The sequence below is a fragment of the Ochotona curzoniae genome, unplaced genomic scaffold, assembly GCF_017591425.1.
Source record: "Ochotona curzoniae isolate NIBS_2020 unplaced genomic scaffold, NIBS_Ocur_1.0 contig_4501, whole genome shotgun sequence".
Taxonomy (NCBI): domain Eukaryota; kingdom Metazoa; phylum Chordata; class Mammalia; order Lagomorpha; family Ochotonidae; genus Ochotona; species Ochotona curzoniae.
The window spans coordinates 270065-294594 of record NW_024466307.1 but is presented as its reverse complement, the minus strand read 5'-3'; the positions used below and the strand labels follow the sequence as shown (position 1 = coordinate 294594).

The following is a 24530-nucleotide window of genomic DNA, read 5'->3' as shown; positions in this document are numbered from 1 at the left end:
TTATATGTAAATATTTTTATTGGAAAGAGAAGGATCTTTCACCCACTGGTTCACACCCCCAAGTGGCCACAACAGCCAGAGCTGAGCTGATCTGAAGCCAGGAGCCTGGAGCTTCTTCTGGATTGCCAATATGGGTGCAGGGTCCCAAGGCTTTGGGCCTTCCTCAACTGCTTTCCCAAGCCACAAGCAGGGAAGTGGAGCACCTGGGATATGAACCGGCACCCATATGGAATCATGGCACATTTAAGGCGAGAACTTCAGCCACTAGGCTGTCACGCAGGACCCTCTTACACTTGTGTTCTCAACCCCATGCTTCAGTGTTGGGTCTTTAGAGCCACCACACAGAGGAAGGGAGTCCCTACAGAGATTTTATCACAGTCTGTTTCCTCAGCTGCCTCTTGTCTGCCAGTGTACATGGGAAAGGGAGCTTGTCAAACAGCCGTAAGCAAGTCCACAACAAGTATTGCATGGATTTTCCAACTGATCACATGAAGAAGCAAGCCAAGAAAGCAATGGATTCCCCAAGTCTGCCACCATGCCCGTGGTAAGAAGGTTCTAAATCAGTGCCACCATGCCACCGGTAAGGAGGTTCTAATATGGTTCCATCCTCAGGAGAGACCGGGTCCACTGGGCCTTAAGGTGTCATCCAAGGCCTCTTCTAGTGTGGCCTCACCTCTGTCATTGCCCTGCCCACCCTCATGTCCTCCCTGCCGGCCCTGGGGATTGGGGTGGGGTCTGACCTCACCCATGTCTTCCCCCTGCCCACCCTCAATTCTGTTTCACCATGTTTACCCCATGCTTGCCCTCAGGTCTGGTTTCACCCTTGTCCTGCCTGCTCTGGGGGTTGGGGGGCCTGACTTCACCCCTGTATTCTCCATGCTTGCTGACCTGCCCTGGGTCCTGACCTCATCTGCGTCTCTCCTTGCCTCCCTCCCTGCCTGCCTGGCCACAGTCCTGCAGACACCACTCCAGTGAGGAACAGCACCTCCCCCAACCCAAAGTTAGTGCTGGTTCTCCCACCGACATGCACAGCCTTTCCCAGCCACATCCCTTCCCTTTGTGCAGGCTTGGCTGTCTACTCGGTGTTTGTGAGTTCCGTCAGCTGCCCCCATCAGGTAGGCCCAGCACGAAACATTGAGTAGGTGGTGACAGCAAGGCACCTGTGGCACAGGCAGGGTGGGAGCCGAGGACCAGGTGGATGTTTGAAAGCAGAATGCAGGGAGGTGAAAGATGGGTCCAGCACAGGTAGATGCTGCTTGATACTCTAATAGCCCCCAGGAATGGTGCAAACCAGTGGTGTGGCCACAGGTCTCCACTGCAGAGGGTCTTGTGCCATGCTAGGTGTGCAGATGCTAGCTAGGAGAGATGGAGGCTGAGGGGCTGCGGGGAGCCCATGGTGGGTGCCAGCTGAGGGGCTGCAGGGTGCCCGTGGTGGGTGCCAGCTGAGGGGCTGCGGGGTGCCCATGGTGGGTGCCAGCCTGCTTGCCGCTAGCTAAATATCTGAGGTGTGTATCAGCTTGTGTCTCCAATCCTTTGAGGTACTGATACCTTCTATATGTGTCCCTCAGAGGACAGGCACAGTGTTTCAGGGAACTGAGTCTCAGGAGCCAGCAGTTAAGACAGTCGTGTTTATATTGGGGTATCTGGATTCAATTCCCATCCCTCTACCAATACAGATCCTGGGGGCAGCAGAGGATGCCTCAAGTACTTGGGTCCCTGTCACCCATGTTGGAGACCCACACGAAGTTCTCAGTTCCCCAAATCGTGTTCCAGCCCAATCAGTCCAGTGAACAAGATGGGAGATTGTTGCCTGCCTCAGGCATCTAAGAATGAGCTGACAGTTGGCACAGCTGCAGGGCTGGAGTGAAGGTTTCCAGTTTCTGGCTCCTGTAGCCCTGACCCCCTTTCCTTGCTTTGGGTGTTTTCAGCTTGGAGGCTGACTGGTTCACGGGTGGGCACACAGCAGGTGCAGAGGACCATATAGGCCCTTGTCCTAAGGGAACACGCAGTCTTGAGGAGACCTGTGCATGAAACAAGATTCACCGCAAGAGTGTAGAGGGAGAAAGTTTTCAGCACTTAGCTGCAATTTGTCATTTCATCTTTTGTTGGATAGTGCACATTGTCAATGTAATTCACCAAGAGGTAGGTCTGGGTCCCAAGCAACTTTCCTGATGGGTGCAGTATGTTCAAGGTTTGGAGTCCTGGGCCTCTTTCCAGTGAGGGGAACGGCGTCTGGCTCCGCAGAGGGCACCATGGCCTGAGGCGGGCAGCTGCTCCTTCCCGAGTGTCCTAGGAGGGGGTCCAGAACAGCTCTAGGAGGAAGCTGCGTGCAGGTAGAGGTTCCCGTTTGACCCTGCAGGGCCAGAACTCTGGGGCTTCAGTGTTTCTACTACATGTGTGGTCAGAGACCCTACCCTAACCCACCCACCAGGCTCAACAGGCTGAATGGCTGCTGCTCTGGGATACAGGGGACCACATTCAGCATTCACCACTTTGCAGGAGAGTGGAATGTTGATGGTAAGGACAGTGGGGCCTTTTGGAACTTACTGGGGTTTTTTGTTAAGATTTATTCTTATTGGCAGATCAGATTTATGGAGATGACAGAAAGATCGTCCATCCGCTGGTTCACTCCTCAAATGGCTGCAACTGCTGGAGCTGAGCCAATCCCAAGCCAGAAATCAGGAGCTTCTTCTGGGTCTCCCATACGTGCAGGATCCCAAGCCTTTGGACCATCCTCAACTGCCTTCCCAGACCACAAGCGGAGTTGGAAGGAAAGTGGGGAAGCTAGGACAACCAGTACTTGCTAGGTAAGGATCGTCACTTAGCCATCATGCCAGGCAGGCCTAAGCTGTTGCTTTTTTTTTTTTTTTTCTTTAATTGGAAAGTCAGATATACAGAGGAAGATCTTCCATGCATTGACTCACTCCCTAAGCAACCTCAACGGCCAGAGCTGAACTGATCCAAAGGCAGGAACTTGGAACTTCTTCCAGGTCTCCCATGTGGGTGCAGGGTCCCAAGGCTTTGGGCCGTCCTCAACTGCTTTCCCAGGCCACAAGCAGGAAGCTGGATGGGAAAAACTGGTGCCCATTAGAACCAGCACCCATATGGGATCCCTGTGAGTGCAAGCCAAGGACTTTAGCCACTAGGCTACTGTGCCAGGCCCAAGTTATTTTATTGTTCGTATTTGGCCCTTAGGGAACAGTGTTAAAAAAAATCAGAGATGTGGTCCTAGATGTCTCTCTGGGGCTGTCCTTCCACACTGAAGATGCAGACTTTGTTGTTCAGCGACTAGCAGTGGAAGGAACAGTAAGTCCAGGGTTTTCCTAATTATTGTACCTCTAGGACTACTTGGTTAGGCTTCATTAACCAGCAGTTGAACTCTGCGCTTCCAAGCTGTTACAAAGCACAGACCGAGACAGGGCTTCAGGCTTTATTACTGGTTGCTGGACTGGTGTTCATGACCAGAGGGTCAGGGTGGGCAGAATCATCCTCCTTCTGCACGTGGCATTTCACTGTCACCCTTCTCATCAGATACTAGGCTAGGACCAAGAACAGCCCCTCCTGGGTGTTGGTTAGTGAGGAACACACAACACATGAATGAACATGTTTCTAATACTGTGGGTTAACAAGAGCAGGACCTGTGAAGCTGTTAGGGCCATGAGGGTTGGCCCACCCTCAACCAACGGAATTTGACACTGTCCCATCAGGCCACACCTCCCACAGCAGCTGAAGTACTCGCTGTGTGAGGCAGCATACCTGGCCATCTTCTGCCAATTCCCTCTACATAGACTACCTGCTGTTTTTACCAACTAGGAGTTCACTAATAAAATTATGCCTTTTCTAGCTAGAGCAGCAGTCTGAGAAATGGCGGATTTGAATTTCCTGTCCACTAGAGGCCTTTGTGACTTAACCTTCCACGTGGTGTTCCCTTCAGGCTGGAACCTCAGCCCGTCCGGCGCACAGGGGTCACGGAAGGAGAACAGCTCAGAGGATCCTTACTTCTCCGTGCCTCATCCCCCTCCCTCAGCAGCTGCGCATGCACGTGAGGCGGAATTACGGGCCTCCCTCTACAAGGTCGTTGGAGCACATCAGCCTTTGTATCTGAAAGTCATCTGGTGGGCATAGTTAACCTGAAATAACCAAACCCACTTGGTGTCAGGAAACACAACTCTACCCTGCCATTATGCGGTGGTCCTGTACCCCCCTCCACACACACACACTGCAGGCAACGCTGGCAAAGGCTGGTGCCTACCCCCAAGCCACCGGTTAACGGAACAAGAGAGGTTAACTTCCAAACAAGAGAGATTCACTTCCTCTTCATAATTTACTCAGCTGGGAAAAAGTACTCTGTAACAAAGTGTATACAATGTAACAACCATACAAAACAGGGATTGAGCACAAACAATCTAGTTACAGTCTGTGAGATGCCAAAACAAGGTCACTGCTGGGGAGTGGCAGCTGCAGCTGGTGGAGTCCTGTTGCTGGCCAGCAACATGTCCACAGCTCTGCAGACACATGGCCTTGGCCAGGCCCTACCCAGCGCTCTGCAGCTGCCTTCCATGGAATGAATAAAGCACTTCTTTTTACAAAAAATTTTTTGAAGATTTAGCAAATCTGCCAACCCCCCCAGAAGCTAAGAGCTTTCCTGGGGCCAGCATGGGCATCAGTCACCAAGGCCCAGTGGCTCTGTCAGCTGACCCTCCCTGTCCTCCGGCACCCTGGACAACACAAAAGCAAGCCAAATCTTCTGGCTCAAGCTAGAACGTTTTCTCAGTGTACAAGTTGATTTTTCTTTATTAAGCACTTTCAATAAACTCCCAGCTTTAAGAAGCTTTATTACAACATTTACAGATGATACAGCTTTTTTTTTTTTTTTTTTTTTTTACAAAAACTACCTATGCTTTCCGCTAAATAAAGTTGGCTTAGAGAAATGGTATTTTTCTCTGAGAAAACTTTCCATGCTGAGTTATGAGGTGTCACAGACTTGCTAAGTGAGGCCCAAGCAAGACAGAGCTGCACAAGACCCTCCTAGTGCTGGTCTGGACTGGCGTGGGCTCTCCTGGCACTGCTCAGCCCAGTGCTCAAGCTTGAGGTAAGAGGTAATCCTTCCCTCACAGATGCGGTCCTCTCAGAACATCTTGTTAGTTCCTCCCAAAATCAAATTCGACCAGCACCAAATGAAGTATTAGTTTACAAAAAAAAGTAGTAGTAGCTCTTTACATTTTAAAAGTTCTACCACTCAAGACAATAAATTATAAAATCATGGATTTTGTCATCTATAGTATAATTTAAAAATCCATTTTCAGCCCATGGAGGTGCAGGAGGAGGGCAGCTTCACAGCGATCACCATCAGCTCCTGACAAGGAAACACTTTCTCCAGCTTCTCTTGCAGAGTCTGCCGGTGATGCCTCGAGGCCCCACAGCCAAGGAGATGTCTTCCCAAGCACCCAGCATGGAAGGCACCCACGCTGCTCCACGTCTGAGAGATCTGTGCGGCAAGGACCCCAACCTCTGCGAGAGCCCAAAACCAAGCGCTCATCTTTCACAAGACATCGAGACTTTTAATTCACAGACTTTATGTGAGTCCTCGGAACCCAGTGCCCACAGAGTCTCGGTCCCAGCCGCTGGGCGCCTCAGGCTGCCTTCTCAGTGCAAGTGCCCTGGAGGTCTCGTAAGTTTATCTTTGACCTGTGACCAGAAAAGACAAAGCAGCAATGTTCTTAGACTACCATCCCCGAGGAATCGATGCAAGGACCGCATTCTACATAATAAGTCTCACCTGTTGTGAATCATGTGACTTTTGACAAGATGCCCAGCTGCCAGTGCTGCCATCAGTGACAGCTCCCCTGCCATCACGGTCCCACACACAATTCGGGCGAGCTGCCGCGCGTTCTCCCCAGGGCTGTCCTTGCAGGCTCCCTGAACACCCAGCATCTACAGGCAGAGAAAGACACCACAAGGCTGAGTCAAGACTGCACAAGAATAAGACTACAATGGGCAGTATGTGGCAGCAGGACTAACACTGCAGCTACAACTCATGTCTCAGTGTGGCTCCAAGCAAAATGAACCTTCCATGTTGTTAGGTGTGTGCCTGAACATGCCTGACCAGACAAACCAAGTTAGGCCAGTAGGGAAAAATGAAAATGAAAAACAGCTATAAAAAAGAGACAAGCAAAGTGAAGTGTGCAGTCGGAAAAGAGCAGAGCCAGCTGCAATGCGGCCATACCTGCAGACAGGCCTGCTGAGGCAGGAGGTTGGTTCCGCCCCCCACAGTTCCTATTTCTATGGACGGCATGGTGCAGCTGATGTACAGGTCTTCATTGGCTGGGCCAGTGGCTTCCATGAGAGTGATACAGTTTGAACTACCAACATTCTGTGCCGCATCCTGAAAGGAAGCACACACACACTAGTCACTTTCGCCCAGGACCGTGTGGGAGAGGCAGAGTGGACGCAAGCACGCACCTGCCCACAGGCAATGTAGATAGCAGTGACAACGTTGGCCGCGTGGGCATTGTAGCCCCCGATGCTCCCAGCCATAGCCGAGCCCACCAGGTTCTTGTTGATGTTGACATCGACCATGGCCTCAGTGGTGGTCTTCAACACCTGCAGGACAGAGGGGCAGTTCACATCTCCCTCAGGCCTACTGAAGGCATGGGAGGAAGGTCCCCTCAAGTCCCACCTGACATGGATGCCACACTCGGACAAACATCATCACTAATGGAAAATACAATTCAGTGTGCCTAATTGCATTGAAAATGTTAATACTACTGGTTCCAACTTCTAAATCCAAACGTCATCCCGACACTCACTTCTCTGACAACCTTGGCAGGAATGACTGCCTCACAGATCACAGTCTTTCCTCTTCCTTCTATCCAGTTTATGGCAGCAGGCTTCTTGTCAGTGCAGTAGTTACCGCTGACGGCCAGAATCTGCATCTCTGGGAAATATTCCTGAAGTTTTGAAAGTGCTTTCTCTGTGCCCTGTCGACAATAACCAACAGCACATTATAATGCATGAAGTATTTGTTACTATGGATTAGAATATAATTATCTAAGTAAGCTCAATGAGAGTGCAAAATAGCCATTCAACCCACAATCAACATATAATAAATAGCCAGTTCTGGTTATTGAAGTCAGGTGTCTAAAAGCCCATGGAGAGAAACAGGCAAGTTGGAAAGATGGTGGGATTTATAGTACATAGTAAAACAGCCCTTCCAGGGACAGTCCTGACCTCAGTAATGCAAAATGTACTGGCACTGAGACATTTTAATTGTAAAATCACACTTAAGTGTCCCAGTCTATTTTAGTGTCATGATCCTTCACTGCTGTACAACTAATTTTCAAATCTTTTTCAATCTTACCTAACGACTTCCCGCTCTCCACTCCCCTACACTCCCTGAATGACAACTCTGGGGACCTCACGTAAATAGACCATGTGGTCTTTGAGGGTCTGTGTCCGTCCAGCCTCACCTTGGAGATCATGTTCATGCCCATGGCATCCCCTGTCCGGGACTGGAAACGGATGTAAAGGTTGCGTCCAGCCATACTTGTATGGAGTTTCTGCAGACGTGCAAACCTGGGAACATGCACAATCAGCGATTTTCTTTTAACTGTTTCACTTCACATTTGAAAGAATGACAGAGGAAGAGACATAATTTCTGTTTTCTGGTTTACTCCCTAAATACCCACATCAGCCACGGAAGGCCAGGCCAAAGTCTGTGGAGTCTAGAACTTTATCCAGGTTTCCATGAGTGGTGGTGGTGGGGGGGGGCCTCTGCTGCTTGCCCAGGCACAAGACCAGGGTGCTACATTGGAAGTAAGTAGTAGCCAGAACTCTGAGCAGCACCCAGACATGGCAGACAGGTGTCTCAAGCAGCTTAACAGAATGTAACCAACTGGACTGTAACACTCACCCCCTGCATGCTTTCCTGACAGAGAAGTCCGCATAAAAGCAGCAGCAGCAGCTGGCGCCATGGTGTCATGGGCCAAAGCTCCACCTGCAGTGCCACTATAACCACATAGGTGCCAGTTTGAGTCCTGGCTGTTTTATTTCCAATCCAGCTCTCTGTTCATGGCCTAGTAAAGCAGCAGAGGATGGTTCAAGTCCTTGGGTCCCTGGACCCACGTGGAAGACCTGTAAGACGCTCTGGGTTCTGGGCTTCAGACTGGCTCAATTCAGCTCTAGCTGTTATGGGCATTTGGGGGGTGAACTGCCTAACCCTTCTCTCTCTGGAACTCTGCCCTTCAAATTAAAAATATATCTAAAAAAGCAAGCATATAATATGTTACTGCATGTACTCTTGTGTACTCTGTAATTCCACTTCTTTGCAAAATATTTCAGAATAAACCCATCAAGCTTAATACTTCCATCCTTCTTAGAAACCTTATATTCCTTAAGACACCATTCCCCTGGGACACAGAAGAGATCTATTCCCATTCACTAGCTTACCCTTTCTTACAGATTTACCACATGGAAATCCTACTCTGAATCAACATTCTTGCCCTTGTGTCCTGGGCCTAGGGAGGCTGCAGGCTGCAGACGCTGGGTGTCCGGGTATCTGCAGCTGTCTTTTTTGGCAGCGGGGAGCTAAAAGGGAGTTTGAAAAGGTGGGTTGCCTTCCGTCCAGAAGCAGCAGGACCCTATGTAACAGCTGTATGGAGGTTGGTAGCTTTGTGAACACTATCCCATGGACATTCCAGTTCTGTTTAGTTACCAGCCAAATTCCTGACACCCTCTGAACATGCCCACGTATGAAAACTTCAGAACACTTCAATTTCTGAGTGCTCTAAGACTGACCAAGACTGCAGGGAACAGGATGTGCTATGGTTCAGCCCAGGAACCTACTGCAGGCTGACTGGCCCGCATCTGGAGTGTGTTGGGACAGGGGCGCCCTCTGTCAGAATCAAACCTTCTCTTCCCCTACTTCCAAATAGCACTCTTCTGGAATGAACGGATTCAAAGTGTGTGACGGTGCTTTAAGCATGCACAGACCTGCTGGTGCTATCAAAAGCCTCCTTGATCACTGCAAACCCTTCAGGGGTCTCGAGCCAGGCCTTCACTTCTGCAGAGTCGCAAGCACGGGGAAGACGCACCACAGGGCCTCGAGTCATCCCGTCTGCCAGGACCCGGCTGCTGGCACCTCCACCAAGCTATGAGGGATCGTCACAGAGGGACCAGTTAGCCTTGAAGCATCCTTTGTGCCACTTCCCTGCTTGTCAACTTGTCTAGGGTGTATATATTCCAACTTACGCAGATTGCCCTGCAGCCTCTGTTAGTGCTAGCCACAAGACATCCTTCTGTCGTTGCCATTGGAACCTGAAATTCTTTGCCATCCAAGCAAAGAGGTCCCACCACTCCGACAGGAATGGGCATATAGCCAATCACATTCTCACAGCAAGCACCCATCACCTACGGGAGAGGGAAAACCAAGGGGGAATGTTTCAACACTAAGTTCAGAGTCCTCACTAGCCCTTCAGATGTAGCAACAGAACTTTATTCTCTAAAAGCGTTTTAAAAAACTAGAATCTTTGAATTACTGTAACACCAAAACGTGTTAGATCTCTACTGCCTACATCTGAAGCAGAATAGAAAATTATAGTAAAATTATTTTAAAAGAAAATGTTTCATAAAATGGAACTACATATAGAAAAACTATTAATAATTCTTTAAAAGACTAAAAAAAACATGACGTACCAAGGAGTAATTATAGTCCCGGTAGGGTAGGTGCTGGAGGGAAGAAGGTTCTGGAAGCTTTTTGGAGAGTAACTGCCGGCGGATGGATACGCCTCGTTCATGTGTCTCCATCAGAGTCTCCAGCTTGTATGCCGGGATGTGCTTTGCGTTGACTAACTGGATGACCTCAGCATCACTAAGGAACTTTGCACCTTTCTAAAGAAGAGAGGAGAGCCAAGGAGGGGAGTTAGGACAGTGACAGCCAAGGACTATGGCATTCAGCCTCCCTTATACACAAGCCACTTAGCACAAATAATCCTAACTTATAACTTTTTTCTAGAGCTAGTTTTTAAATGCAAGCAATGTTACATGAAGTAACAGTCTGAACTGCAGTTTTCACAGTACAAGAACAGAACCTGCAAGTCAGGTAGAGCAGGGAGAGAGTGCTGGGCTCGATGACTGGCTCCTGTCCCAGGTTCCTGCTGGCGCAGACCCGGTGCATGTGTCACTGTTGGGGTTCTGTCACCCACATGGTGGACCTGGATTTGCTGTCCCAGCCCCCGTCAAGCCTGAGGTCAGCCCAACCATCAGAGCCATCTGGGCAGTCAGACAGCAGAGGGAAGTTCTCTTTCTGTCTCAACTGTTTAAGACTTAGTTTTCATTGGAGAGGAAGACTTCCGGAGAGAAGGAGATATAAAGATCTTCCATGTAATGGTTCACCTCCAAAATGGCTGCAACAGCCAGAGCTGAGCCAATCCGAAGCCAGGAGCCAGGAGCTTCTTCCAGGTCTCCCATGAGGGTACAGGATCCCAAGGCTTTGAGCCATCATCCACTGCTTTCCCAGGCCACAAGCAGGGAGCTGGATGGGAACTACAGCAGCTGGGACACGATCTGGCGCCCATATGGGATCCTGGCACTTGCTAAGGGAGGATTAGCTAACTGAGCCATCATGCCAGGCCCTCTGCTTCAAAATTATGAAAGACAGACACACCTTCGCAGGGCTCCAGTGTGTCTACTAAGAAAACAACAGTAAAGCCTCACGGACATCCTAGCAAGATAACGCATTCCCGTAGCAGAGGAAGTGACAAAGACCAGAAACGCTCCCAACTCTGCCATCTGCCCTATTCACCGACAAGATAAACCTGTAGCCACTATTTCACCTGACTGTGCATGGATGTCAAAAAACACACTGCAGTGTTGGATCAGAAGACATGTATACTCAGTTTTATAAATGTGTTCATCTTTCTAAGTTTACTAAATTTAGTAAATATTGCTAAGTGACCTCTCCCAGCAACCTTAACAGAATACTTGTGTGTTATTAACACTACGCTCTAACCAACTGAGCTAAGAATGCTTGTATGTTAGTACATTTTCGATTACTGTCGATCAGATATAGTTTTAACATGTATTTCTCTTAGGGTAAGGTTGATCATTGGAAAGTAAGATATGCGGAGAAGAGGAGAGACAGAGAAGATGATCTTCCATCCATTGATTCACTCCCCAAGCGGCCACAACAGCTGGTGCTGCACTGATCTGAAACCAGGAGCCAGAAGTGTCTTCCAGGTCTCCCAGGCAGGTGCAGGGCAGCTGTCCTCAACTGCCTTCCCAGGACAGAAGCAGGGAGCTGGATGGGAAGCAGGGCTGCCAGGATTAAAACCAGTGCCCATATGGGCTTCCTGTACATGCAAGGTGAGGACTTTAGCCACTAGGCTCCCGTGCCGGCCCCATCTTTTCATATTTTTAGGAGCTACTGTTTCCATTATATGTGCTCTTTTTATTTTAAATGCATGTGAAAGGGAGGCAGGAATAGAACTCCCCTCTGCTGATTCACTGGGCAGATCTTTGACAGCTGGGGTGCGCCAGGACACAACTGAGCTGGGAGCTGCATGCACATCTCCCAGGGGATGGCAGAGCCAACCACAGACCAAGAGAGTCAGCATGAGACACAGCCATCCTGAGGAGAGGATTCACAGCCACCCCAGTGCCATTTAACATCAGTACAGTCATAAAGAACCAGTATTTTCCATGATCTAGCTCCCTGCTAATGGCCTGGGACAGCAGCAGAGGGAAGCCCAAGTCCGTGGACTCCTGCGCTGCCATGTGAGACCTGAAAGAAGTTCTTAGCTTCACATTGGTTCAGCCCCCTCCCACTGTTGCTATTGGTGGACCGAACCATCAGATGGAAGGTTTTTTCTCTATATAAATCTGCCTCTCAGGCCTGGTGCAGTAGCCTAGTGGCTAAAGTCCTCGCCTTGCACACATCGGGATCCCATATGAGTGTTGGTTCATGTCCCAGCCACTCCATTTCCCATCCAGCTCTGCTTGTGGCCTGGGAAAACAGTGGAGGATGGCCCAAAGCTGCTAGGGTCATGCAGTGGGTGTGGATGACACGAAGGTGTGAAGATAATAGCTCCCCTGTTTGGCAAGGCCCGGGGGAGCTTCCAGCTGTTAGGCAAGGCCCAACGGAGGTCTCACTGACCACCTTGACCCTGTTTTCACCCCCTGGTTGCATGGACACTCAAGCACTCCACTAAGAATTCTGTAATCTATTGAGGCATTGTTGTTTGGCCCTGTGAGACTTGAGAGTTAACGTCACTGATAATGTCTTGGTGAGTGGGCCTTTGACAATTTACACACAGGAGCACAATTAAGCCCATGCTATTTTGGAAACCTTATTGTGTGCTAACCATTGCCTCAGAATCTGGCCCAGACCCGTAGCACTCCTTCTGGGAAGGGGCTTGAAAATATCCTAAACATTAATGCAAGTGATGAGAGAGCTGAAACTGCTATGGCAATAAATATAGTTATTGTTATCTCAAAGGCTAGCCTGTCTTTGCAATTTTTTTGGAGCATAGAAAATGTAACTGTTTTAGCCGCTTTTTTAGCTAGAGGAATTAAAGATGCTTTTATTAAAGAAAAATGCTTTTGATTATTGTTTCATTGTTTATGAGGTTGTAGAGTCTATAATTGTAGGGGGATTTAATATTTGAAACTTTTGTTTTAGATTTTATATTTTTTCCCTCGTAACCTACTTTCCCATTAAATGATGGGTAAATTGTAGAAGCAGAAATGTGGTGGGAATTTACTACTGATTAGCAGGCAATCGCATGTGCCTTGGCCTTGGAGTCCTGGCTGTTGCTCCATGGCTACTGTTGAAGAATAAATAATGGCTTGCTTTGAAGAATGTGAATACAGTATTTTGCAGAATTCTCTTTAGGGGCACCTGCTTAGCCCTGAAGTACAGACAGAATGACCAAATGTCTGTACATGGCCCCTTAGTCTTGAAGTAAAAAACAGAACAATTAGTTGCTTGTGAGATATCCGAGCAAATAAAATGGACAGCCTTTTCTTGAGTTGTTGTGAGAGCGCACCAAGTGACAGTGTCTGTGTCTTTCTTTACCGCTGACTCCACGCACCCTTCCAGAGCTCCAAACTCGGCTGGAGCTGGACTCCGGCACAAAGCCTTGGGAGCCTGAACCTGCGAGGGAGACTTGGGAGAAGCTCCTGGCTTTGGTCAGCTTAGCTCTGGCCATTGTAGCCACTTGGGGAGTGAAGCAGTGGACAAAAAATCTTTCTCTCAATCTGCTTTTCCAATTAAAAAAAATTAAAATCTTTACAATCATAAAGAAGTGTGTACTACTTCAGGAAATGACTGAATCCCCTGCAGCCTCAGGATCTTCCCCTCCCACCCAGCAGCTGAACACAGGTAGTAAAGCACCGGGAACTCAGTACCCAGCGGGTACTGGGTTTCTCTCCTTTCTGTAAGGAAATGCCGCGCTGAGTTTGCCTCTGTCCTCACCTCTGCATTCCCAAGGATCTGCAGACACTCTTCATTGGGCCGAGGCTCCCGGGGCAGTTCAATCTCCACTTCCTGTGTCTCCAGGACCAGGGAGGTATCAGGCAGAGAGGAGCCACCCACCACAAACACAGCTCGGTGTGAGGGGTCCGTTTCCGCCACCAAGGGCTTTATAACCTCAGCTGTTCAAGAGAGTACAAGGAATCTCACAATCTTAAACTTCACATTTAGCGTAGCCTCAACCTTCTGCCAACCTGACAACGGGAGAAGTGAAGGCGAAAAACAAGAAATTACCTTTTCTTTCTTGGTTTCCTCCTGCCTCTTCCTCCACAGCATGGGGTATCTGGTGATTCCTGACCAGCACGGGCTCACGCCTACAGCAACTGTCTGGAACTTTCTTCTGGGTCACTACAGGTGATGTGATAGGGTTTTTTAATGACAGCGTTGATTCTGTTTCTGCTTGTTCAAAGAAGATATACTTGACAGCCAGAAGAAGTGCTAAACTCAGAGTTATAACTTGTTCAATATCCATGCTGATCATTCTGAATAAAAGAAAGCAAACTGGTTATTCCAGCACAAAATATCCAGCCCAGTCTTTGAATGTTGCAGAGTGACAATGCAGATGGACTTACTTAGAGAGATAAAACTGCCAGAGGGAGACACTTGGCTCAATCCTCTTGGACACATTTTCATCCAACCCCAAAGAAACCTTGGCACTGTCTGCTGTGCTGTTCTGAGGAGAAGGATCAGCTATCCAGCGACTGTGAGCATGAACAAGAACCAAGCCTAAAGACTGAAATAAAATTGAATTAATCCTTTGCCAATAAAGGCAACTTCAACTTCACACCCATAGCAAAGCCCCACCTTCCCGGGCCTCCCCTAACCTGGGATGTCCACACAGACCCACAACCCTGTTACTACTGAGCTACTACCAGCATCCTAGGGAACAGATTCTCAGAGAGAACTAATGCCAGAATCTTCTAAGCATGTAGATCAAGTTGAGAAAAAAAGGAACAAGGTGCAACGAATTATTAACCTTTGTTACTGTGAGTGACAAAACAGGAAGAAAAAACCCAAAATATTTTAAAAATACCAAAACTGAAGATAATGGAGGAGGAAGAAAACGGTCACTACCATGATCATCTTGACCCTCTGTGTTACAGGGTTCGGCTTATTCTCTTCTTCTTCTAACACTCGGGCAAAGTGGCTGAGCTGCCAAATTGGACGACCCTCGCGGCTTTCTCGGGAAAGCTAGAAAGAGAGTCAGTGTTACTCACATGAGGAAAGATCAGCCTCCTAAGCGAGCCATGCCTCCTCACCACAGCCCAACAGAACCGTTCTTACCTCTAACACCAAGGAAACGCAAGCAGGGAAGAAAGTCATGAACACGAAGTAGTTGGCAAGAACGGACATGCAGCCAAAGCAGCACATGATTTCCAGCTGGCGCACTCCTGGTTTAAAAAAAAATGTAAATCACAAAGTATGGGATCTTGGCTGCTACGCTCTAGTACACAGACGAGCACAGTAACCCTTTGCCGTCTCCTGAAGTGACACTACGCTGAGGATCGCAGGAGCCAGGGCGGGACGCGTGACCCACAGGGCCAGAGAGTTTGCTTTGCCCCTGTCTCCAAACACCCGACAGGCAAGTGGTGATACCTAATACATACTGATGATCAGATACATTTACAATCTTCTTTTCACAGTTCCCTTTTTTTTTTAAAACTTAAAGACTTATTTACTGGGCTCGGCACAATAGTGTAGTGGTTAAAGTCCTCGCCTTGCATGCCTGGGATCCCAAATGGGCGCCAGTTCTAAACCCAGCAGCCCTGCTTCCCATCTAGCTCCCTGCTTGTGGCCTGGGAAGGCAGTTGAGGACGGCCCAAAGCTTTGGGACCCTGCACCTATGTGGGAGACCCAGAAGAGGATCTGGGCTCCTGGCTTCAGATCAGCGCAGTACCAGCCGTTGCGGTCACTTGGGGAGTAGTGAATCATTGGATAGAAGATATTTCTCTCTGTCCTCCTCTCTGTATATATCTGACTTTGCAATGAAAATAAATATTTTTAAAAATTCAAAAAAAAAAAAAAACCCAAATAAAACCAAATGACAAAACACCATAAAACAGATGGCCAGAGTGAAAAATCAGTAATCGGCCAAGCTTTCACCAAAGAAAACAGACATCAGCTCAAATCGGTCCACACAATACAATTAAAACTTTTAAGAATATCTGAATAAACAATGCAGACCAACATCTACCCCTTCTGTAATGACATAGTTTTATATACATTGATAATTGCTTACATACCTGACATGGTTCCAACTCCAATCACAAGACATTCAACAAGAGCATCCAGGGTGAACGTGGGCCCTAAAAGTGCCATTCCACGTGCAATATTTTCCCTGACTTCATCCTAAAACACAGACCAACATATTAGCACAGGTATGGTATAAACTTTCAAAAAAGTTGAGAGCTTCCTATAGTTATACTAAAATCTAACTTATTCAGGCAATAAAATACACAATATGCTAAAACTAACAGGTGTTCAAAACACAAAGTATACCAGTTATATAAAAAATGTTTTTATGGATTAGCAAAGTCATCACTGTGACAACAGCATTCCATACGAGTACCAATTCTGGTCTTTCTCCCTGCACCTAGAAAAGCAGCTGAAGATGGCCAAAGTGGTTGAGTCACTGCACCTTCAAGGGAGACCCAAAGAAGCTCCTAGCTTCGCCCTGGCCCAGCGCTGGCTGTTACAGCCATTTTAGAAGTGAATCAGAAAATGGAAGAGATCTCTCTCCCTCTCCCTAACTCTGCCTTTCAAATAAATATAATAAATCTAACAAGAAAGCCCTGAAACTGTCAAAAAAATTTTTTAAAGAACATTTATGATACTTCAAAAAGTTTACACAAAACAGAATTAAGAGGCAAGTTTATTTTGTGACAATTTTCAAATAATTTATATATTTGAAAGAAGACATACAGACAGCTGACAGCTGTTACAACCACTGGTTCATGTCCCAAACACCCAGACCAGTAAGTGCCGGGAGCTCAGTGCTAACCTTGTGGGTGGAGGAAGCTGGACTCAGCAGGCATGAGCTGCAGGCACCCCGGTGGTCCGCTCAGGGCAAGTGTCCAGCAGGCACACAGAGAACTCTTCCCTAACACTCGTTTCCTACGTTCTATTGGAGCTCCTTATACAATATTCTGCCCCACTTTCCTCTGAATGAGTCTTGGGAACACTCCTTTTGAGGTGGTGAATTAATCCCTACATGTAACTCTCACGTAACTAACACCAACAAGAGTTTATATTTTGATTCACACTGATGGGAGCTACATTGCAGAGCCACACATGCACAGATATCATGTTACATTATAACATGGAAACCACTTCCTTTTCAACATGCTCAGATGAGCACAAATATTCATCAAATACATAATCCTATATGCCCTTTTACAATTATGATACTGATAGTTTAGAAAGTTAGATCTTTAAATGTATAAAAATGTAAGCTGGGGAAAAATGTCCTTGTTAATAAAGGCTTTAGCAACTGAGGATGCCTACACCCCAATATCAGGGTGCTGGTTTCAGTTCCAGCTCCCTGCTGACGCACTGGGGAGACAGTAGGTGAATTCGTGCCATCCACATGAGACCTGGATGGAGTTCCTGTCTCCCAGCTTCAGCTGGTCCAGCACATCTGTTTGGGTTTAGAGGTCTGAAATCAACAGAGAGAAGACTGATCAACTCATCTCTCTCTCACTTTGACTTTTCAATAAATTTAGAAAATATCTTTAAAAATGGATGAATGGGGGGGAGGCTAGCACTGCCTGCAGCACTGGCATCCCATAAGGGCACTGGTTGGAGTTCCAGCTGTTCCACATCCAGTCCAGCTCCCTAACGTGCCTGGGAAAGCAACAGAAGACACTGAACAAAGCTCTAGCTCCTGGCTTCAGCCAGCCTAGCCGGTCACTGTGGCAATTTGGGAAGTGAACCAGTAGAGGGAGCTCTCTTTGTCTCTAACTCTAAGGTTGTGCCTTACTAAGTAGGTATTTATCCTAAAGTCACCTTCTAATTTCTAAAACCAAAACCTTCATCCAGGAAAATGTGGACAATTACAATTCCTTAGGTACTAGAATATGTAACTGAGCTATTAGTGGTAAATGGGCCCATTCTTAGGACACAACTCTTATGACTAAAATATTAAGTGTCAAATTCTGGACAATTCCTGAAGAAACACCCTATTAACCTTTCCTAGGAATGTAAACAAATCTAAAGCCAAGAATCTTCCTCACATTTCTGTCTCGGCCTTACAGAACACTCACCTGGGAGTTGGAACTAAGGGCAAACTTGGCTAATGCACTCGCTCTGGAGAGGTCAATCAGAAGCAGGAAAAAGGGCAAAGCTTCACTAGGAAAGAAAACAGAATAGTCAGGGATGCTCGGCAGACCCTCCCACACAGCACTCCTCCTCCGAGCTCCTGTCGCATGCACCTTTCCCGTAGACCACCCTTCTCCAATGTCTTCAACCTAGGCCTGACAAAACCTCAGCATAGTATCCTGACTGTGAAATATAAACCCATCTACCCTGACAAACTTCAGTAATTTGCTAATCTTCCTTTTTAAAAGTATCCTTGAATTTATGTGTGTGTGTTGGGGGGGTGTGTCATAGCAAATTTTTTCATTAAACTTTCTGAGGATTCAGTCAGCAGGCTGTAACAGCTCTAAGAAGTGCTAAACAGAACTGTCTCACTGCTTCTTATGCAACCTGAAGAAGACATCTGTGACAGCACTGTTACCAAGGACTCCCCACAGAGCAGCCCACCTCCATCAGAGGATCAGACACTACAGCCCAGCCTCAGTCACTACTCATTTTAACATCAAGGACATGGGAAGATAAACTATTATCAGACACAAAGAACTTATCACATAGTGTATACTCAGTATGACCTAAGAAATCTTTAAATATGAATATAACATTCCAAGCTATTGTTTCTATAAGTAGCCAATGGTGTGTGAAAGAAATCCCCCAAACTCTGCAACTTCTGCCTTGTGAGGAGACAACAGTTCTTAAAATAGATACATTCTCAAGAAAGTATTTTATGCTTTAATACTCACTTCAAGCCTGTCAGTTCTTTATCTAAAAAGTGAATGACAACTGTGCTGAATACAAAACTGGAGAAAATTGTGAAGAGGCCAGCAATGCCTGAAATGACACAATTCCATCATGAAAAATTTCACAGTTCCAAGCAACATTCACGATAGTACTATTTCCTTTTAGCTCCATCAAGGTCTGAAATTTCGGGATGTGTGATGCCCGATAATAAGAAAGGAAACCACGGATGCAGGTAAGATACTTTCAGCAACACACATATTTCCAAATACATGACTTGAACTACTTTATTTTCATAGTAAATTAAAAATTTAATGGTACACAAGTAAATCAAATATATTAGAACATTACCCAAAATATACTTTGATCCAAGCTGACGTAAATTCTGGAACTGGAAGTAAATGTACAGGATTGCTATGCATCGTGTTATGGTCAGAATTATGATATCACTGCTCAGTACATCCTATTGGGAGAGAAAGGAAACAACTTACAATAAACTATCAAAACCAGAAACTTCTGTAAGTACCAGCTTTCAGATAAGAGTATTACTAGAGGTACAATAAAAATCAGACATATCACACAGAAGTCAAAAATTAAATCCAACTTTTAAGCAATCCACTGGGTTAATATAGTACACTCATTATTAACCAATAGTCACATAAAAGATGTTTCTCAAATAAAGGCAATTACACTCACATGAATTAAAAAAAAAAGACAATAGTGATAACTTGGCAATAATGAAAAGACAATAATGAAAACTTGGAGGGCAAGCGCAATGGCTCAACTGCATAATCCTCCATCTCCAAGTGCTGCATCCCATACGGGCACCAGTTCATGTCCCAGCCATTCCACTTCCCATCCAGCTCCCTTCCTGTGGCCTGGGAAAGCAGTGGAGCATGGCCCAAGTCCTTGGGACTCTGCACCCACATGGGAGACCAAAAGAAGCTCCTGGCTTCATATGGGCTCAGCTCCTCCAATGCAGCCTTTGGGGGAGTGAATCCAGCAGAGGGAAGATCTTCATCTTTCCTTCTCTCTCTCAATCTGCCTTTCCAATCAAAATAAATGAATCTTAAAAAAAAAAAAACCCTTCAAAATAAATAAATGGAAACTGGATATAAGTTCAAGAATACCAAAACAAAGATTTTCCCATAATTAAAAAAAAATGTTCTGTCTCAGGGCTATGGCGCAGCAAAAGCAGCTGCTGCCTGTGGGACCAGCATCCCTCAGGAGCACTGGTTCAAGTCCCAGACACTTCGCTTCTGATCCAGCTCTTGGCTTCCTGGCCACTGCAGCCATCTGGGGACTGGATCAGCAGATGGAAAACAGACTCATCATCTATTTTTTAAATTATATGTCTCTGGGCCTGGCATGGTAAGCTAGTGGCTAAAGTCCTCCTCTTGCATGCACCGGGATCCCATAAGGGCACAGGTTCTTGTCCCACTGCTCTACCTCCTATCCAGCTCCCTGCCTGTGGTCTAGGAAAGCAGTCAAGGATGGCCCAAAGCTTTGGGACCCTGCACCACGTGGGAGACCTGGAAGAGGCTCCTGCCTCCTGGCTTTGGATCGGCTCAGCTCCAGCCTTTGTGGCCACTTGGGAGTGAACCAGCAGATGGAAGATCTTTCTTTCTGTCTCTCCTCTCTGTAAATCTGCCCTTCCAATAAAAATAAATATTAAAAATATACACATCTCTAAAAGAAGATACTTTTTTTTAAGGAGACACTCTTTAGAAACTGAAAAACCAATGGAATTTAATCAACATCAAGTTAGTTTCACTTACCTCTTCAAACTTTGGACACTCATAATTCCAACCACAGATCTTATCATTACCAGTGAACATGTTCATAGACATCATACAGATGGTCAGTGTCACAGTCCCCACTATGACTTCCCAGGGATGGGAAGCCACCAGGAGGCCATGCATACGAAACAGTCTTGAAAGCATTGTGGTTCCAGAATCCTGGGATCCTGCAAGGAACACCAAATGTGAATATTTAGTACATAGGGCTCATAACGTTTCATGGACATACGCTAGACAAGTATACTGTGTACCCTGCTGTGTGTATAAGTGTTCTATACAACGCCTATCTGATAGTTTCCCTTCCGATACTGAAAAATAATTATGAAATTAAGAAGACTACTACTCTTTAGTAAAACACTTAAAACCCTTGATTACTCCCCGGCAGCCAATTTAAAGGCAATCAATTTTTAAAAAACAGACATTTAATGTCAAGTAAACAAATACAACCCCTGTTATTATCTGAGCTAAAAAGGCAAACAATAAAGAACCAAAAATGAGAAGCAGTTGATCACACTTCTTTTTTCAGGGATATGAAATACACAAGGACCTCTTCATCCCAGCCACATTCTGGTTCCAGAAAAGGTAAATATCAAAGAATCTACTTGTGGACTAAACTCTGTTGGTCTGTATACTCCTCACAGGCAGAAAATATCACACTATTGTATGCCTATGTCACCAGCAAATGACATTTAATGACCCTGGGTATTGCTGTCTCCAGATGGTCTTCTCTTAGAGAGGGTAACAGGGCCAGCACTGAGGCTCCCAAGGGTGAAGTCACTGCCTGCAGCACCGCTCCCACAGGCCCCACTGCTCCACGTCCCATCCAGCTGCTGCTGAGGTGCCTGAGAGCAGGGCAAGATGGCCGGACTCCTCGGGCCCCTGCGTGAAGCTCTGTTAGCCCAACCAGTACAGCAGTTTGGGGAATAAGCCAGCGGGTGGAAGATCTATCTTCCCCTTCTCCGTTTAACTCTTTTTTAAAAAGAGTTCATTTTTTTTTTATTGGAAAGTCAGATACACAGAGAAGAAAATATTCCATCTGCTGATTCACTCCTCATGTGGCCACAACAGCTGGAGCTGAGCCAATCTGAAACCAGGAGCCAGGGTCTTCTTCCGGGTCTCCCACATGGGTGCAGGGTCCCAAGGCTTTGGGTCATCCTCCACTGCTTTCAAAGGACACAAGCAGGGAGCTGGATGGGAAGCAGGATCGCCGGATTAGAACCAGTGCCCATATGGGATCCCTGTGCGCACAAGGTGAAGACTTTAGCCACTAGGCTACCGTACCAGGCCCATAGGACTTTTAAACAAATGTTTAAATTCTCTTTTTTTTAAGGACAATAATTGTCCTCTGGTAATTCTTTCCTTCTTAGCCGTGGCACTGAAGAGCAGCAGGAAAGCATCAGGTGTGAAACGCAAATGAAAGTGGGGGGACTAGATCACTGGCTCAAGGGCCTTCCAAAACAGCACCCTAACCCTTCAAGGGTTCCTGCAGAAACAGAATTAAAGATAAGATTATTCTGATGCAAAACATTCTGAACTCCTTCACGTTTCTTCATCATCTATGTACCTTCATGAATCTTTTGAAGATCTTCCTATTCCAGAAGATTCTGACCTAAGGAATACCACACTGAAATCTCCCCGTATTTGCTGGCCAAGTATAACCTGATATTGAGGTTTGAAAAGCCTTAAATAGCCAATGGCTTCCACAAATGAACTTGGAAGTCTTGGTTCTTACATGGAAATGTGTACAATAAAGCATACTAACGATACATAAAAACAAACTAAAGGAGTTAAAAAGCCTACTATCATAGGAAGAACTCAAACAACAAAATCTCACATTCTGTAATAACTAAGAAACTGATTCATCTACTGAAGACAGGAAGTAACAAGACAACAAACTGGAAAAGAGGCTGGTTGGGCCACAGCAAGGTCCAAGCTCACCCACTTCAAGCCAGCTCACTGCTGCCGCTCTTTCTAGGGTGGAAGGGGAGGGTGGCCCCTGAGTTTGGGGAAGGAATCAGGGAATGGAAGATCTTCCCCAGTAACTCCACCTTTTCAATAAATGAATTAAATTTTCACACCAGACCTTTTCAAAGCATAGATCACAACCCTTCATTTGATTCAATCATGAAATCAATTTCGTAGGTAGCAACAAACTTTTTTTAATGAAATAAAAATAAATGTTTGATAAAATATGCAGTCTACGTAGGTAGTATTCATCGAAAACATTTCACAAAACCACTGCACAGTATGTGTCCTGGCCTCCTGCAACAGCTATTTCTTACTACAAGTCACAGCATCAAACGGATTGTGGGTCACTGAGGTATGACCGTCACACAACCCGCCTGTGCTTATTAGTGCTTTCCAGTCTTCTATCTTGAATCTTACTCATAATTTTTCCCTTTAACACTTCACATTCATATATAGCATTGGCAAATTCCTGCTTCATTACTTGCAATTCTTAAACTGTAGTAACATGCATCTAATTGACTGAGACAGACCCAAAGATGATCTTTTACTTTTAAATGTCTGTTCCCCAGATTAGGAGACTGCAGACCCCTGCAGGGCTCTGGGTGGGATGGGAAGGGACTAGGAGCAGGGAAGATCACCTTTTCATAAGAGCACCTAGAAAAGGAAGCAGTGCATGTCCTCAACTTAATGGCAGGAAGCCCAGCATCCAAGGGATATTTTAATGGAACGTGGGGAGAAGAAACATTCTCCTGCTTGGGATGCTGCAGATCCTGGGTCCCTCCGAGCCTCCTGTGAAGGGCATCATGGGAATCACAACCCAGAAGGGAGACCCCAGCTGAGTCCCTGGCTTCATCTTCCCCAGCTCAGCTACTGAAGGTACCTGGGGTAGAAGATCTCTATTTCTCTGAACTTCATGGCAAAATGAGATTTAAAGCGAAAAATAAGGGGGAAAAAACACTACAAACTGACCTAAAGCATCAACCATCATCAATATTCCAGAAAGTGAATTAACCACTTGTTTCAACAAGGCCAAAATACTTTCTACCTCTCCCAACACCACACAAAAAAGTAACAAAGCCTGTCAACCTTCTCAGTCAGTATTCATCACTTACTAAAAAGCTAATTCAACTAAAGTCTAAACTGCTGCCAAAAAGGAACTCAGAGTTAACATACATAACATCAAATGACATGTCACTCTCAGAAAGCTGTCACAGTGGCATTGTCAATCCTGCCATATTTGCAACATTTGGGGAAAATTTACACAGAACTCTATGAGCCACCCTAGACACAGAGAGCCACACCTATTTGAAAATACAAAGTCACCTCAGCAAAGGTGTGTCCAAGTAATCATAATTATAAACTCATGCATGCCACAGAATCTTCCACCTTGAGCAGCAGGCTGAGGAGGCCTCATGAAAATCCCAAACATTTTTTTTTTTTTACCATGCTACAGTAAAACTTCCAGCAGGGAGGGCCGACAGGCAGCTAGATTGAAGTCTGTAGCAAACATTGCACAAGTTGCTCAGAAGAACCGCGGGGTCTACCTGCCAGGTATCCCAAACCAACTCTTCTCCAAGGTAAGAACCACGTCACCCTTCACCCCATATTTACTGCGCCCGGTTCTGTCATAAGCTCCCCACTTGCACTTTGCAGCCATCTCCTCCCTGCCTCTCATCTGGGAGGCCAGAACCCCGAGTTCTCTGACAAAGACGACGATAGGTGGAGGGTGGAGCCGCATCATACTCCTACTTCTAGATTTAAAAGCAAACTAACTAAAGTGGCGCTCCAGTCACCGGCCACCGTTCCGGGTGAGGGTCCGGGGCTGACTCCGCGAGGCAGGAAAGCGGGAAGCCCAGGGCCGAACAAGCTGCCCCCGCGATGGAAACCCGAGGCCCGGGGGCGCCTGGGCACTGGGGGTCCCGTGGGTGTCTCCGTGGGCGCGGCTTCCCGGACCTGCAGCCCCAGCCCGCCTCCCTCCGGTCCCCCGCCCCGAGTCGCAGCTCAGGAGCCCCCGGAGGCCGCCGCCCCGAGTCTCACCTCACGATCTCACCGGAGGCCTTGTACCCGGGCGCCGCGCTCCGCCCGTCTCAATCCACCAAGGCGCGGGGCGGAAGAAGCCCTCGGTGACGCACGCGTGCCGCGCACGGGCCGCGGCCAATCGGAGAGGATCGTCCGATCGCGCGGCC

General features: G+C 46.9%; 1 protein-coding gene across 1 annotated transcript; it reads right to left on the bottom strand.

The window, feature by feature from the left end:
* Nucleotides 1-4308: 4308 nt before the first annotated feature.
* HMGCR (3-hydroxy-3-methylglutaryl-CoA reductase) lies at nt 4309-24466 on the bottom strand. The gene is made up of 20 exons (XM_040985923.1): nt 24382-24466; nt 20356-20543; nt 18929-19040; nt 18583-18670; nt 17791-17875; nt 15772-15877; nt 14813-14919; nt 14603-14719; nt 14101-14261; nt 13763-14010; nt 13472-13650; nt 9694-9888; nt 9250-9408; nt 8992-9149; nt 7470-7575; nt 6810-6980; nt 6463-6603; nt 6227-6385; nt 5780-5934; nt 4309-5688 (listed from the first exon to the last, which is right to left on the bottom strand). Exons 2-20 carry the CDS (start codon nt 20518-20520, stop codon nt 5634-5636), a joined length of 2667 nt encoding a protein of 888 aa, XP_040841857.1. The 5' UTR covers nt 20521-20543; nt 24382-24466; the 3' UTR covers nt 4309-5633.
* Between the last annotated feature and the right edge of the window lie 64 nt (nt 24467-24530).